At 43.3% G+C, this 17,290-nt stretch overlaps 1 protein-coding gene across 1 annotated transcript in view; it reads left to right on the top strand.

Moving 5' to 3' along the window:
* LOC139288441 (nucleolar protein 4-like) overlaps window positions 1-8,730 on the top strand; it is a 121,750-nt gene extending 113,020 nt beyond the window's left edge. Inside the window, exons 6-11 of the mRNA XM_070909738.1 lie at window positions 426-901; window positions 3,446-3,637; window positions 3,892-4,080; window positions 6,257-6,370; window positions 7,034-7,265; window positions 8,483-8,730. Coding sequence (XP_070765839.1) covers window positions 426-901; window positions 3,446-3,637; window positions 3,892-4,080; window positions 6,257-6,370; window positions 7,034-7,265; window positions 8,483-8,730 — 1,451 coding nt within the window. The remainder of the gene's footprint in view (window positions 1-425; window positions 902-3,445; window positions 3,638-3,891; window positions 4,081-6,256; window positions 6,371-7,033; window positions 7,266-8,482) is intronic.
* The last annotated feature ends 8,560 nt before the right edge of the window (window positions 8,731-17,290 follow it).

The raw sequence follows: 17,290 nt of genomic DNA, 5'->3' as shown, positions 1-17,290 counted from the left end.
GCAGCTCACATATTCCAAGAGCATCAAATAGTTGATTCATCCAAATCTCAAAACAGCATATTTTCAATTGTAGCTTTGAGCAAGTAGTTTTGGTTTTCATGTGCGTTGGTTTTGAGATATTCATTTCATTCTTTTGTAGAAAGTAGTTGACCAATGAAAACTGTTGACACTGAGGTTTGTAGATTATCCGTCCAGAGTAACAGACACTTTTAGAGAAAGACAAAATTTCTTTTTTCAGTGACTTTGAGCGCCTCAAACAAAGTTGCAGTCACTGCCACTGTGTTAGAAATGTGAGAGCATGGATACATACACTTGTATGTAGATTTAAGTATGACCTACACAGCACACACTCTCAGTGTTTATCTGCTGCTGGAAGCAGGAAATAAACATCCAAAACCAACCTCTCCGTCTGTGTCTCCTTCCAGAGGACTCATCGTCAGAGAGCGGCAGTGGAAACGGGCTTCCTGCCCTGACCCCTCCCTCCTCCGCTGTAACGGACGGTGCCATAGTCAGGGAAACTGAGGTCGTCAATGGCAACGGCGGCCCCGCCCCACTGGACTTCAGCACACCTACTTCCTCCTCCTCCTCTTCTGAGGACCAGCAGCCGATGAACCTTAGTGACCCGCCCCCCCAGCGCCTATCCACCTCACACCTGCCCGTCACTGTGTCGGCGGCGGCGGCCGCGCTGCTCGGCGCTCTGCATCCCAACGCGCCCGAGGAGCTCCGCAGGAAGTACCCGCTGGCTGCCAAACCTCCCCTGGCTCCACACCCGGCCCTGCCTCTGCCGCACACACACACCCTTCACACACACAACGCACACACTCCCAACACACACTCCCAGTCCCACACACACACCGCAGAGCTGCGACTGGACCGAGATGGCAGGGACTACGGGGGCAAGGTGAGACCACACACACACACACACACACACACACACTGTGCATACATACATATACACACAAGTGATTTGTTTACAATAAGATTTTATCAGGAAGGAGTTTAGGCTGGTTGGTTCGTCCTGGTCAGGGTTATAAATATACACATAGACACTATGGACAGAACTCACTCCTACAGACAACAGAGTCTCTGCTTCACCTCATCTACATGTCTGTAGACTGTCGGAGAGAAAACCAGCACAGACGAGCTCCAGACTGTCGGATCAGGTTCAGATCCAGGACCTTAATGCTACGAGGCGACAATGCTAAAAACACAAATAACTCACTTTAAAAACAGAACAAAGTTTAAGATCAGTTTTTAAACTTATATTGAGTAACAGAAGTCTTTTGATGAGAAGATGGATACCACTCACACGTCTGTACATCTGAAGCTACAGCCAGCAGCCAGGTAGCTTAGCTTAGCATAAAGACTTGAACTAGGGGGAAACAGCTAGCCTGGCTCTGTCCACAGCTAATAAAATACCAGCACCTCTAAGGCTCACTGATTAACAAGTAATATCTCATGTTTAATAAAAGTGTAAAAAGTTTTACGGGAAGTTATGTGTCAAAATATTTCTTAACTTCTTGGAGTCTCTGTTGGTTGCCTGGCAACTGGTCCTTGCCAAGAAATTATGTGAGCCTTAGAGGTGTAGGTGGACGGTGTTTACAGTGAGTTAGCGCCAGGCTATTGTTTCCAGTCTTTGTGCTAAGCTAAGCACCTGCTGGCTGTAGCTTCATATTTACTTCGACGTGACTTTCATACGTACAGCTTTGTCTGCAGAAAAGACTTTCCTTTTCCAAGACACCATTTGCTTCCACTCATTCAAACTCGGTGTGAAGAAGTGAAATGATCTATCGGAGTAAACACGATATCTTCATTTGGTTTGATTTAGCTAATTGCCTCATCTGTGTCGTGTCTTTGTTGAAACATGAAAGGCGCACACAGTCGTTTGCAAAGAGGAGTCAGAAAATGGAATTAGACAATAAAAAGATGGAGGTAAAAGTGAGGTGGAGATCTCTCTCCTTCCTTCCTCCTCTCGCTGCTTTTGTACGGAGCTGAATAGCAGAACACGACAAACAATGCTCACCGGCCTTGAAGGAAACACATTACTGCCAGACAGTCTACCTGAAAAACACACACACACAAACCTCACACACACACACACAGAGGTGGAGGCAGGAGGCACTTTGTTCCTCTTTAAAAGTAAAAAAATAAATAAGACGTAAGCTCTGAGATTAGCGTTCAGCACTCAGTCATCTTAGTTTTACTTTGTTTACTCCCTCAAAGTGATATTTTAGAGTTTTACACCCCGAAATTAGAAAGTTAAATGAAGGAATGCTGTAATTCATCAGTTCACAGCCTGCTGATGGTCAACTTTCATTCTGGCCAAAGCGTCCATGTCTCTTAGTCCAAGCAGGTATGACTCATCTTGACAGCTCATTTGTATTTGGGCTGCAACTAATGCTTATTTTTTTTATCATTGATTAATCTGTGAATTATCTTCTCAGTGAATCATTTACTTTATGAAACGTCCGAAAAGAGTCCACGGTGATGTCTTCTAATGTCTTGTTTTGTTCAAAAAAAGATATTAAGTATTAAATGATATAATACAGAGAAAAGCAAACAATCATCACATTGAAGACCAGAGAAACCAGAGAATTTTGGCATTTTTTTTCTTCAAAAACAAGTCAAAACGACTAATTAATTATCAATACAGTTGCTGATTAATATCAGTGTCACAAACAAACTAACACACTACAAAGCACGTTAAACAGGACAAAATAAGATCATTGTGGAAAACTGCAATAACATAAACAGACTGAGAATTAACAGTTTTCAAAACTATATAATGATAATTATACTGTGTGATGAAATTATAAAGCTGAGTCAGCATGTGAATTAAGACGTGATCAAAAAACTCAAACAGGGCGACCGCAAGAGAGCAGGAGAGGTGACGAAGAGGCTGAAACAACTAATTAATGAATTAATAAACACTCATGAACTGAAACCGAAATGCAGGTGAGCTGCAGGAAAGACAGAAGAAGAAAGAGGAAGTTCCTGTTGCCATGACAGCAAGCCTTATTGCCCAATAAATGTTTCCAAGCTGCGAAAAGTCCTCTTAGAAAACGTCTTCTTTCACTCAGTGATTAAACACCAGGTGGAGTCAACCTGCCAGACCTGGTCCTAGTTTCTAGCTGCTGTTAGGTGGTGAAAGCCTCGGTGCTTGAAGAAATATAAAATCATTTACATTTGATGTTCGATGATGATTTGGCTGATAATCGCCTCCGTGACGTCTGTCGAGCGTCTCCACCAAAGACCTAGATCTTTGTATTTACGGACCTTGTCATTGGCAAGCTGTCAGGTTCCTATCGAGACTCTTAATTAGTGTTTTATTAAGGACGAGTCCACCGGAACAATGAACCACTTAATCCCGTGACCGGTAAAAACACATAGACAGCGCACTGATATATAGACAGATACAGTGACACCGCTGCGTGTCTGTGTTCAGTCCCCACAGTACAGTTCGGGTGGCAGCTACGACGGCGTGAAGATGGACCTGAGTGCCGAGGACCTGACCATGGGGCGTCACGGCAGCCAGGTCGCCCCCGACGATGACGACGACGACCACGACGACCACGACGACAACGACAAGATCAACGACACAGAGGGAGTCGATCCCGAGAGACTAAAGGCCTTCAATGTAAGTCGGAGACGACGTGTCGGGTCAGACCTTCAACTCCGTCCCTCATGATGTCCCCTCTGGGATCAATACGCTGTCTCCTTATATTCATAAAGGAAATATATTGATGAGCTGACTGTCTGTTCCTCCTTTAAAGCCAGCCAGTGATCACACACTTACTTTATGTACATTCATTATTATGGTGGATCCACGGAGCCTTTCAGCCTCCTTTTAGCTCTTTGTTTTGCTCTAACAGCCGTGTTGTTTTCCGGCAGATGTTTGTGCGTCTGTTCGTGGACGAGAACTTGGATCGGATGGTGCCCATCTCCAAACAGCCTAAGGAGAAGATCCAGGCCATCATCGAGTCCTGCAGCAGACAGTTCCCGGAGTTCCAGGAACGCGCCCGCAAGCGCATCCGCACCTACCTCAAATCCTGCCGACGCATGAAGAAGAACGGCATGGAGGTACTGGACCTGCTAGTTTGTTTGTCTGTCAATATTTAACTAAAGATTATTTTCATTATCGATTATTCTGCCGATTATTAGCCGATTCGGAGGCTGATAATCGACTAATATTTTTCAGCTTTTTCACAGAAGAAGAAATTCTGTTCTTCTTCTTCATGTTATTATTTACATGGTTGGAACAAAAGATGTGAGCGATAGAATCAGAGGGATTAAATGGTCCGTAGCTTGTTGTGGCTCTTTGGTTCAGCCAACAATCCCCAACAACCGTTCTGTTCTATTCAACCGTTTATATACGATGAGTCGTTTGACCCACGGAGTCTGGTTGATCAGCAGAATGTTGAAAGCCAATAATTCCCATAATGCACTGCTGGCCTCGCTTCTTTTGTTGTCATTCAATCAACTCCTGTGGGAACCAGAGAGCTAGAGGACGTCCTTTCTTGTTTCTTGATGGTTTTTATTCTCACACTGTGTTCGGTATCTGTGTACGTGCACGAGAGCCAACAAAACCTTTCACTTTCGTACGTGAGCTCCAGTCACCACAGCGTTACTCTTACTGTTGTTCATTCTTGCTTAAGTGCCTCACCGTGAGAAAGAAAGGGAAAAGAAGAAAACACTCTCGTGGGAACTTTTAGCAAGTTCCTGGTGAAAGACAGACACAGAACCAGAGGGAATAAACAGATCGCAGGAATTCTTTCACACTTTCCTGTAAAGACGAAACACGAACACTCTGACTCTGGATGGTTTAGGAAGATGTATTATGTTATATTATAATATTTGTTTGTTGTTTTAACACTGCATCAGTGGGGCATCAGCTGCTGTTTTTTTTCAGAATAAGAATCCTTTCAGTATTTATTGGCCATAGCTCAGTCGTCAGAAGTCTGACTCACTTGCACAATATATAAAAATATACAAATCCTCATGATTGACTATCTGCATTTCATTCAGACGCAGAATAAAAGGTTCTAAATATTTTATTGAAATAACATGTTTAGCTTTGTGTTCGCTCCCTTGTTTTCAACGAAATATATTTATATGTTAATAATGTATTTGTCTGGTCTGTAGTATTATCACACAGGAAAGGCTGCAGCTTTCACGGCAGCATGGGCGACTAGCAACAAACAATTATCATCTTTTGTGAAAAGATGCTAAATGTGCCTGTAAATGGGCTGTAACTATAGAAACAACACGCTCCAGTCAATTTATTTCAGTATACAGATGTGACACAATATAAGAACTAATAAAGATAACTCGGCAGCATTTCTTCGTGTGCATCCGTTTGGTTCATGGCTGTTTCAGGTTAGACACATATCAAGTGATCAAACCGCCTCAAACTGCCTGATACTGTTGATGTGTTTACTCTTGATAACAGGACACCAGCAGGAACCAGCAGTGACACAGATAATTAATACAATCTTTGCTAGAAATTAAAAAATAATGAAAGTCTTTAACAAAGACCCTCCTGCTGGACAGTGACTGTTCCTCACTGAGATGCTGAGCATCCAAATAATCCAATGTTCTTCATGAAGAGGTTCTTTATGTCCTCTTCTTCTTGGAGCACTAAACTTAATGATCCAAAGAAACGTGCTGGATGAGACAGTTTATTCTGTAGCGTTCGAGCCTCGCCGTACAAATTCAATAAATCCACTGTGCAGAGAGGTGCATGATGGGAACATTAGTTATGTTGACCAGTGACTTCTGCTGGGACTTAACACTCTAATATTGTGTGGAGTCTGACTTCACACTTCTTCACACTGAATGTAAAGATGAGCTGGTTATTGAAATGTCTCTGCTGCCCCCCAGTGGTGAAGCATGATGCTACACAGGGAGGTATTCTTCACAATAGGCTCAATATGCCTTCATAATCATAGTTAAGGATGAGTAATTATCTTATTACCTCCAGTCTTTGCACAGAACCAGTGAAGGTTAACAGGAGAGACAACTTCAGAAGGCAGAGCACTGAAAGTTAATGTTTTACTGTTGAGAGTTAAACCTGTAAACTCTCTAACAGCTGTCTCTGAAGGTACAAAATAACACTCCTTTTCTTCATGTGTTTTTCTACTCATACACAAACAAAGTGTTGATATTTGTGATGCTAGTTTAACAGCTGAGGGTGTTGGTGTGCTGGTGTGCTGGTTCCAGGCTAATATCATCAGTGCTTTAATTCTGTCGTCTGCAGACCCGTCCTACTCCACCTCACCTCACCTCAGCCATGGCGGAGAACATCCTGGCGGCCGCCTGCGAGAACGAATCACGCAACGCCGCAAAGAGGATGCGCCTCGAAACCTATCACGTACGTGTGTTCGTGTGTGTGTGTGTGTGTGTGTAGCCTAATTCATATGTGATGTTTTGAATTTGACTAATTAATGTACATAAAATCGTTTCTGACCTGTTCAGATTAAGAATCAAAGAAATATGTGTCTTGTTACTTGAGTTGGAGTTGAACAAACAAATACCACAGAACAAAGAATAGCTTCTGATTGGCCGACAGGTGTCCGTGAACATGACATAAGAGGACACCTTAAACGTGGCTCTGGCTCAGCAGTTTGATTTCCGTTCTAAAAAATGATCATGATCCCTTAATGATTAATACGTTATCCCATCCTGATAAGTGATAGGAAAGACACGCAGACACATCTGTATTTCTTTAGGGCACAAAACTGAAGCTAAATGACATCAATTCTGTTTACAGCAAATGTTAAAAGTCGTGAAAAGCTGGTGTAAAACTTCAAACATGTTCTTGGCCAGGTCTCTCTTAAAAAAACAATATTAACTTCAGTGAGACTTTTATCTTGTAAAATAAAGGAAAAGAAAAAGAAAGAATCCTCTTCAGTAAAAAAACGAATCAGAGATCTTCTTCCTGGGAAATTATGACGTATTCATCTTCAAGAGCTTCAGTAGCATTTATTGCTGAATAGTATTTTGAAAACCCCTCATCTCCTGTTTCCTCTTCCAGGATGAGCAGATCTCTCTGGACAAGCCGTCCAGCGGTGGAGGAGGTCTGAGGGAGCCGGCGTCCCTCGCTCACTCCGCCTACTCCCTGGCCGCATCAGCCTTCTCCTCCCAGGACACCCAGCTCTACATCAACGGAGCCGGCCTCAGCTACGGTTACCGTGGATACCCGGGCCTGGGCGCTGCCATGCAACACCCCGTTTCCCTGACGACCGGCGCTGCCGCTCAGAGCAACGGTGAGGATGGAAGAGCAGAGGAGGGGAGGGGAGGGGGGGGGGGGGCAGAGGATGATGGTCATTATGGGGATAGAGAGGAGATGGATAAGACAAAAAAAGTTAGAAGGAAGAGTGAATGAAAGAGGAAGCAGGGAGAGAGGAGGGAGGAGGGAGGGAAAGATGTGAGAGGGATGAAAAGAAACAGCATGAGCGGGTAATTTGGGGATGAATGAGGAGGAGATGGAGAAGGAGCAGCAGAATAAAGGGAGCAGTGAAAGGAGACAGAGCAGCAGGTGGGAGCCGTGCTTAAATATGGAGTCATTTATCTAAAATAAACACAGTCTGTGATTATTACAGGCTTTTCAAACTCTGAAACTTTCACTCATGTGCGGTTGTTGACTGTTTTCAATACGAAGTCATAGTTCTCATAACAAGATGACTGTGTGAGCGCGGAGCAGGGCGATCATGCAAAACGGCAAATTGATCCTGAACAAAACGAGGTTTCATTTACATATATTCTCAAAGTAAAACGGCATCTTTTGCTAAATGATCAACTGCAGATCTGTGATTTCATTATAGTTTATACTGTAAATATTCATCTTAAATTACAGTCATTCTAGCATCATTTCATCCCTCTATCAGATCCTGCTTCTTCAAGACTTTTAAGATCTTGTTAAAATAGATTCTCAGCTGAAGCAGCGTGTCACTGTCCTCTCTGGTCGTAAGTCTGTTTCACCTCTGACCCCACCCAGTATCACTGATGGGTGTGGTCAGAAAAGTGCTTTGTTGCACCTGCAACCACAGCCAGCAGTGATGTCACAGGGTCCGGGAGTACACCTTCACATCACTGCAGCAGGGTGAGAAGTTAAACCACTGGAGGGGCTGTTAAATTACTCTTTAAAAGAGATTACAACCCATAACACACAAGTGTTTGAGCTGGCTGTTGATGAAGCTTACTCTTTGGCTTGTTACCTGACGACTGGACAAGGTTTAATGGCAGCCACAGGTGATAAAATGTCAGACAGATACAAAGTGTAATGCACAGACGTGAGGAGATATTTGATAATGATATTCTGTCTTCTGTCATTTTGAACTGACTGATCTTTCTCTCTCTCACCCTCCTCTCCTTTTCTTCCTTTCACCTTTTATTTATGGATCCTTTCTCTCCTCCACACCTGGATCTTCTGTTCTTTCCCCCTCCCTGGTTCTCCCTCCTCCCCCCCCCCCCCCATCTTCAGGCCCGACAGACCTCAGCATGAAATCTCTCTCCTCTGCCAACATCAGTAACTCCACCTCCTCTGCCTCCATCAACAACAGCCTGGGTGGGCGGGGCTGCGGGGCTGCGGGAGGGGGCGGGGCCTCGACCCAGCTCAGCCAACCAGAGATCACGGCCGTGCGTCAGCTGATCGCCGGCTACCGGGAGTCGGCCGCCTTCCTGCTTCGCTCGGCAGACGAGTTGGAGAACCTCATCCTGCAGCAGAACTGATTTGGGGGAAATGTTGGGAGAACACACACACACACACACACACACACACACACACACACACACACACACACACACTTCCCATTATGTTTGTTATGTTTTGTGTCTGCGTCCCCCGTCTCTCCTTATCGACGCTGAACACCAGACCTCCTCTTGTTTTTGCTCTTCCCTCCTGAAATAGAGGTTTGTTGGTTTCTCCTCATCTGCCTTCTCTTCAGAAACAGTGGCCACTTTTCATTTTTGGAGACAAAGTGGGGAAACTGGGACGGCGGGAGAGGGAGACCAGTCCCGCCCCACCATCCCCAAAACAATCCCCCACAGCCTCAATCCATTGGTTCTGCCTGAGGAGGGAAACAAATGTTGAAAAAAGGAAGCAGAGCATTTGAACTCTGGAGGAATCTCTTCTTCTCCTCTCTGGAAGCACCTCACAATCAGCAGTCAGAGTGTGGAGGAGAGGAAGAGAGGAGGAGGAGGAGGAGTGGAGTCGTCTGGAAGAAGAGTGAAGAAGAAGGTTGTTGATTCTGCTGCTGTGGTTTCAGAAAAAAAGAAGATGGAAAAGTTTTTGAGTTTTGATTGACGGCTGCTCCGGCCAACGCCGTCTTACGATCATAACAATTAAAAAGATGATGAATAATGAACTCCCTGAATTAGTACTACTGAAGCTGTTTGATTTGACTGAAGATTTCATTTGTGTTTCTGTTTGTTTATTTGGAGTCCAGTGAGCTTTTTTTTTGTTTGTTTTTTTGTTACTCTTCCCAAGTGACTGAAAGAAAGAGAAGCGGTTTGACTTATCTTAAAAGATAGCACTAAACACGGAGGAGACTGGAAACTGGAAAAGAAAAGAGAAAAAAGGAGTTGTTTAAAAAAAAAAAAAAAAAAGGAAAAAAGGAGGAGAGAAACTTTTTTTGTGCTCGCTTGTATATAAGCTCTCTGTGTCCTATAGCACTTTTCCCTCACCTGAAACCTCACCCTGAACCCCCCCTCCCCCCCATCCTTCTCACCCTTTTACCCAGGGAGCAACTTGCTACTTATGCATCCAAGACGCCATGTTGACCACCAGGAAATACCTCAGATCAGACCTGCCAATTCCATATTCAGTTCCTCACACACACACACACACACACACACACATATAAACACACAACACACACACTCTGCAAGTGAATGGTAACATTCCCACCAGAAGCCAGTTTACTTCTACTTTACCACCTGATGTCTTCAAGGTTTAAATATTTTTTGGGTGGAGAATCGAAACTATATTGCGCAAAAGACCTGTAATGTGGAAAAACGAAGAAGCATTTCAAGAACTGATGTTGTTGAACTTTTCAAACACTGAAATCTTTAAACTTTTCTTTCATCTGTGCGGGTTCATTCGTGTGCTGCTGTATATAATCAGTTCATCTTGGAAACTTGAGAAGAATCAGAGTTCGAAGTTGACCGGAGGTGACTTTCTCCTTAAAGAGGAGGGAAGGTGTGTGTGTGTGTGTGTGTGTGTGTGTGTGTGTGTGTGTGTGTGTGTGTGTGTGTGTGTGTGTGTGTGTGTGTGTGTGTGTGTGTGTGTGTGTGTGTGTGTGTGTGCGTGTGTGTGTGTGTGTGGAGGGGAGGGGCTTTCTGAAAAGAGAAGGGGTTAAATGTTGATCACTGGTGGCAATTTTACCTCCCACTTCTACTTTTTACAAACATAGATGTAACGCCTACGAAACCTCAGCATCGTTCTGTTTAACACCCCTCCTCTCCCTCCCTCTCTTCTTCTTCTTCTTCTTCTTCTTCTTCTTCTTCTCCCCATTGGACCTACTCTTCACCTCTTCTTCGTGGACCTAAACATCCTCCTCTTCCTCCTCCCCTCCCTGGTCCGGTCCAGGCTTCAGAGGAAGAGGAGGACTGCTCTCTCTTACTGTGTTTGTCTGTTAAACTTTGAGATGGCCATTACTATTGTTATTATTATTATTATTATTATTATGATAATGATGAACTTTCATGTTGCTGCTGCTATATAAAAACCGGACCTTCTGCCATAGACCTGAAACCTCAACAAAGCCGGGCGTTAGCTAGCCACAGTGCCCCGTGAAAACCCGACCGACCAACCAACCTCCTGCGACCTGCTGGACCACAACAAAGCAAAAACAACACAAAGACTCACAGGAGAACTTGGTGAAACGCTCATCCTCTCGCACGTCTCTTCTCTCTCTGACTGGTTGGTTGGTTCCTTTGTTTTTGCTTCATAGGGCTTGATTCATGTTGTGTTTCGTGACTTTCTAACTGTGAATTCTTTCAACCTCGTTTCTTTTCATTTCCTCCCGTATTTTCATCCTCTGGGGGCGCAGGGAGGCATGTATCAGTGGAGTCTTGCACCTTCACCATGGTACTCTACGTCAGGCCAACAAGTACACACTTTAAATACTCAAGGGGGGCAAAATAGTCCAGTGTAGAATACTGATGCCATATGATGAGATATGTTTTGGTTAATTTAATCCAGAGGGAAAGAAAAGAGATGGACTGAATGACTGCAGATAACTTCAAAAGAGAAAGTAGATCTTTAGCTTTCAGCCATGTTGATATTACACCAAGTGAAGGTAGCTTTTGTTGTTTCGCCCAGCGAGTAGAAACTTGAAAATGATATTTATTGGATACCTGGTTGCTCCTGCAGCCTCTGATGTACCTGTTGTCCTGTCCAGAGCGAAGCCACAGTCTCTTTGTTAAAGAGAACGTTTGGGGCATTTGGGGAAATACACTTTTTTGCCTTTCTTGCTGATGTTAGATGAGAAGATTGACACCAATTTCATGTCTGTACGTTATATATAAAGCTGGAGTTAGCAGCTGGTTAGCTTAGCATAAAGACTGGAAACAGCTAGCCTGGCTCCGTCCACAGGTAGAAAAATCCACCTATCACCAGAGACTCCAGGAAGTTACTACGGAACATAACAGTAAAAACTGACTAGCTCTTTCCCCCTGTTTCCTGTCTTCATGCTAAGCTAAGCTAACTGTCTCCTGCTTCCTATTTTCCATACAGACATGAGAGCGCTGTAGATCATCTAACTCTCAGCAAGAAAGTAATTAGTGTCTCTCAAAATGTCAAACTATTCCTTGAAAGAGTTGTTGGTAAGAAGCAGCTCTAGTTTTTATTTCCACCACTTTTGTCTCTTGGTACAGTTGCTAAAAAAAAAAAAAAAAAGGCCAAATTGTCTGGTTGGAGTTGTTAATTGCTCAGATTAGTTTGTTGAAATATTGAATCAAATCAGCGTTTTTGAACCACATGCTCACCCGTGTCACCGTAGAACAGCAGAGGTTAGAAAATGAACAAAAAGACAAACGTGACTTGTTATGTCCTCCCGAGGCATCGCTCTGTGTTCTGTGCTTCTACTGTGGTTTCTACTCAGTTCCACTGTCCTGTCAACGTGATTTGCTCCCTTTTTGCACACTGAGCGAAGCAGCAGTCATCTGTGATCTGAAGGGGGGAGGGGGGGGGGGGGGGTTCTCTGTGTGTGTATGCATGTTTCCCAGTAGGAACCCCCCCCACCCCCCCGATCCCAAGTTGCACTGCTGAAGTGAGACGAGAGCGGAGGAAGTGTTTTTTTGCAATGCAGTTGATAATCATAGCATCCACTGGTCTGTAGATGGGTTGTGTTGGTTGCCCTCAGTGACGGTCAGACGGTGAAATCTGTATCACACTCACTGGATGATGAGCGCCGTCGGGCTTCGGGAGGTGGGGGTGCCACTCACCTCGTGTCCATTAACACAAAACCTCCATCCAAACTTTCACTGATTTACATTCGTGTGCAATGTCCGAACCACCACCGTCAATTAGTCCGATTAGTTTGAAATGTTGAAAATGTAAATTATTTAATTTATGGCAGATGTAGATGTAGAAATGTAAAAGGTTTTTTGTTTTTTTTGGGGGGGGGGGGCTCTGTTTAAAGTGTACTGATCACTGAATGACACGAGAGAAATATGCAAAAAAAAAACTAGAAGAAGGAGGATAGGAGGAGGGGAGGGTGATGTCATAAGAGTGAGACATGTTGGTTGCTCTTACAGGTGTAGTTACATTTAACAAGAGTGGTTGTGTTTTCACTACAATTACGTTGAGTTTATTTACCTGAAAGTTTAACAGATTTGATTTATTAACCCTTTGAAAAGGAGGAAAATCTCACAAACTTCATTAAACCTGTGAGGTACAATCAATTTCTTCTCTAATTTAGTGTCTTTATTAATGTTTAGATATTAGAGGGCAGATTAAACGTTACTTTCTTAGAGTGCGTTGCTCTGAGTGAAATCTTTGCCTTCTTAAACGCCAACATGAGACTTAAAAGACAGCAGCTTCCCGTCTTTCTGTCCTCCTGTTTGATCCTCACTGTGCTCTCAGATACTGCCGATTGATTTTCGGTGTCGGGGAGATTCGGCACCTTTGGGACTCCTGGACTGGTCCAGACGTGCTCGATCGATCTCAGAAAGAACTTTTTAAGATTGATTTCTGTTTGGTTGATCCACCCTCTGCTCTGTCTGAGGGACCTGAGTCAGGTACAGTTAACACCCAGTTAATGAGAACAGACCAGTGCATCATTCTGCTGATTTTCTTTGTTCCTCTTATCAGATTTCATTATCAAGTATCATTCATTAAGATGGAGGACCACAGCTGCACAAAAAACGCCCCGTAAAACCTGCTGTGATATTAGTCTGTTTGTGTCTGTTGGAGCAGGGTGATGTGATCCCGGTCCCTCGGATCAAAGCGGGATCGAGTGGATTTCAGTTTCAAATCAGCTGATTTCAACAAGAATTTGAATCCCAAAATCCTGACTCAGATGGATTCAGATGGGGTGGACGTTCATTTGACCTCTGACTGTCAAACTTTGCCATTGATGCTATCTGAAAACCTTCAACCTCCAAAATGTGTTTTTGTTTTTTAAGAAATGAAGGAAATCCTCCGTCAGATCAACAACCATACAGTTTCTGTGACAGCGTAAAATGGGCTGAAATGGTTAAATGTGTTCCTGCTGTCGGGGTGTATTATCTGCACATGAAGGATCAAATCAAAAAGAAAGGAATAGCGCCACAGGTGGAGTTTAACGCAACGTAACCCCTGAAGTCTTTGTTATTCTTGGACTGTGTTTCTTAAACTGCAGCTCCGCTAATGTGGTTTGATTTGTGGAAAAGCGTAGTTTTATTCACTTAAAATAAGATGCTGTGTAAATGTTTAAGAGGCCTCTCATTGCAGTTCATCCCCCTCTTCCTCCCTCCTCCTCCTCCTCCTCCTCCTCCTCTGTCAGCTACAAACTGCTTCTTCGAAATGGCATCTGGGATTTTGTTTTCTAGGAGTCATTTTAGCAAACACAACTGAACCTCTGAGATCGTCCCGACTGTACAAAACTAAACAAAGTGCCCGAGTTTGATTCTTGGTCAGGCTGTAGCAAACACTGCTGCACTGACTTCAGAGTGTTTGAAGCGATAATCAAGTAGTCTGCCAGCAGAGCCAGGTGGGGGGCATTTGGGACTTTTATCTCATTGGTTCCCTAAGTGTCAAAAGTTCTCCGTCAACCTCAGAAAAGACGTTCTTGAGGTTTTCTACGAGTGTTTCTGAGCCCAGGTCAGTTTACTTCGAAGCCAGACAGCTGCAGAACAGCACCACAAAGAGAAAAACAAAACAAAACAACAGCTGTATAAAAGAAAAAAAAATAGGCAAATGACAATCTTTCGAAAGGTGTAATTTGCTCACTGTTTGATTTCCATTCCCTCTGTGTGTCTGACGCAGACTGGGAGAATAATCTGAGTGTTTTAGCCGTAATCAGAGCGTTCGTACTCCTAAACTCCTCCTGTCGTTGTTGTTGTTGTTGTTGTTGTTGTTGACGTCTCCACCGGCCGAGCAAACGGCCAACACATTTCTATCTGATTTCTATTTTTTAGTATTACATGATTATTATCTGATTCTTTCTTAATATTATTATTTTATAGATATATTTTGTAGTGCAAGTAAAGTGGTCTTTTTTGGAGAAGATATTTTGTACAATATTCCAACAGCGTCACTCTGTATGCCTATACTGCACATTCCCAACATGGATGTCAACCAACACCGGGACCTGACCGGCATCACGAGAAACTGTTATCATTTCATCAACAACTTTGAATGCTATCGAGTCTTACTCTACTTCAAAAACAAACAGGTGTATGAAGATAAGAGGAATTCAAGTTACATGTTGACCTTTACCGTCCAACGGCGGCACTCCTCCGTGAGTGTAATCCCTTATGATTCATACGCCGGACGGGAAGTGTTTCCTCTCGAAAACCTTTCTAAAGGTTATGTTTACACACCACAGACACCAACGTGGTCGCAAGATTATGATCCGGCATTGATCTACTGTAAAAAGGCTTAAATCTTTTGAGGCTTGAGGAAGAGCTTTGAGAAAAGGTCACAGCGCCTTCCTGACCTCTCGGACTTCAGAGGTACAGGCGACGTCGTTCCAGCTGACAAAGAACACAGCAAATACAACCCGTCTTACACTACAGAGCACTAAAGTCACGGTGTAACTACCTTATCTGCTGTGATATATAGCTTCTGAAAAACAGTTTCCAGTTGAAAGTCAAAAATAGAAAAAGTTTTTACTCGTAATATATTCATTAATTTAACTGTTCAGTTTTATTTTCTTAAGTTTCTTCGTCCTACATGATGGAGTTCTTTACGTTTCCTGGAATATGATTTTCGTGAAAAAATACCTGATCCCTTGATTTTTATTTTATTTAACCTTTTGCACATTTAAACATGTCGGCTGTGAAGAAAATCAGATTCACACATTGGGGGAAAAAACTATGTAATTTATGTGCATTTTAAGAACATTTTTGGGAAATTACTTATTTGCTTTCTTTCTGAGAGTTAGGTGAGAAGATTGATACCACTCTCGTGTATTTACTTTAAATATGAAGCTGCAGCCAGTTAGCTTAGCTTAGCATAAAGACTGGACACAGGGCAAAACATGTAGCCTGGCTCTGTCCAAAGGTAACAAAATCTGCCAACCAGCACCTCCAAAGCTCACTAATTAACACATTATTTCTTGTTTGTTTAATCTGCAAAAAAAGGGAAGAAATAGTCGGGCGCACAACCCCTGTGAAACAGTTTTTTTCAGCAAGATATAATGTATTAATCACTGAGGTTTAAAGGTGCTGGTAGGTGGACTCAGCCAGGCTAGCTGTTCCCAGTCTTTAAGCTAAGCTAAGCTAATCACCTGCTGGCTGCAACAACATATGTGCCGTATCTTCTCATCTAAATCTTGGCAGGAAAGTAAATATACAGACTTCCCAAAAGGCCAAACTATTCCTTTAAAAGCCCTTAAATGTCCACAAATGCAACAGAGGATAGGTGTATGGTAGCTGCAGCGCTGACAGTGAGAGTACAGGAATCATCATCGTGCCGCCGGTAGACGCTCATCTTCAAGTTTCAAATCACGTATCGCTGTGGAGCTCGGTTTCAGACTCTGATTCTGACGCTGCAGAGTTATTAAATGCTGTCAGAGGCTTCAGGGAAGCTTTTAGATTCAAGCCTGAAACCATCGAGATGGGCTGTGATGCCGGTCGGGTCCCTGCAAATGATCACACACTTCTTGAAGCAGTCTGGTCAGATGTATAGCTCAACACACACACACACACACATTTAAAAAATAAGAAAAAGAAAATGAAAGGAGAAAAAGTAACAGACCTTTTTTTATTTTTCTATCAGGGCACGGTGTACAGCTACTGTCAGAATCAAAAAATGTTTTACTGTTTTTTTTTATTTCTGTTTTCGGTGGTGCTTTAGATTCCTTCATTTTCTAATTTTTAGCGATCCTTGATTCTTTTCTTCTCTCTTTCTGTCTTCACCTGACTTTGTACCGGACTCTTGATTGTCTTGATTTCCTCCGCCGGGGCTTTGTACCTACAGTAATACCAATGTGAAACCTGTATTCTCCTCATGATTTGACTCAGTGGAAGTGTGATGTTTACATGTACAGATTTTTGCGATTCTTTCTGTTTTTTTTTTTCATTTGTTTGTTTTTATTTTCTGTTTGGTTTCTTCTCATCTCTCTCTACCCCCCCCCCCCCCCCCCCTTTTCCCCTCATCCCTGTTGTGGGTTAATCTGATTCCTTCCTTACACACTGAAGGGAAATGGGACTGCGTCTAAATACAATTATCACCATTTCACACATAAGCCTATCGTACGAGGGGATGCGCTGACAGTTTCAGTCTGTCACGTTTCTTCACCGGACACCTGCTTAGATTTTCTTTTGTTCTTTAGCTCTGCATCCTGTTAGAAATGCCTTGTTAGCATTCAGTTAGCATTTGCCTTTGAAATGCTAAAGGTGCACCTATGTTTCATTGAGGAATGCTAACAGCTAGTTTGTGATTATCAGTTCACTGTGGAGTGCCAACAGTGGAGAAATCGTTTTATTTTTTGTGCCTGGTGAAGAAACGTCACACGGCTGAAATTGAAAAGCGAGGCGTCCCTGGACAAAACCGATTGTTTGGGAGGGGGGGAGTCGAGCTGTGTGTTTGTTTGCCACTGGTTGGGGGTGACCTTTGACCTCTCGGCTAACTCCACAGCAC

The sequence above is a fragment of the Enoplosus armatus genome, chromosome 8 (genome assembly GCF_043641665.1).
Source record: "Enoplosus armatus isolate fEnoArm2 chromosome 8, fEnoArm2.hap1, whole genome shotgun sequence".
Lineage (NCBI taxonomy): Eukaryota > Metazoa > Chordata > Actinopteri > Centrarchiformes > Enoplosidae > Enoplosus > Enoplosus armatus.
The sequence above is the reverse complement of the archived record's forward strand: the minus strand, read 5'-3'. Positions and strand labels throughout refer to the sequence as shown.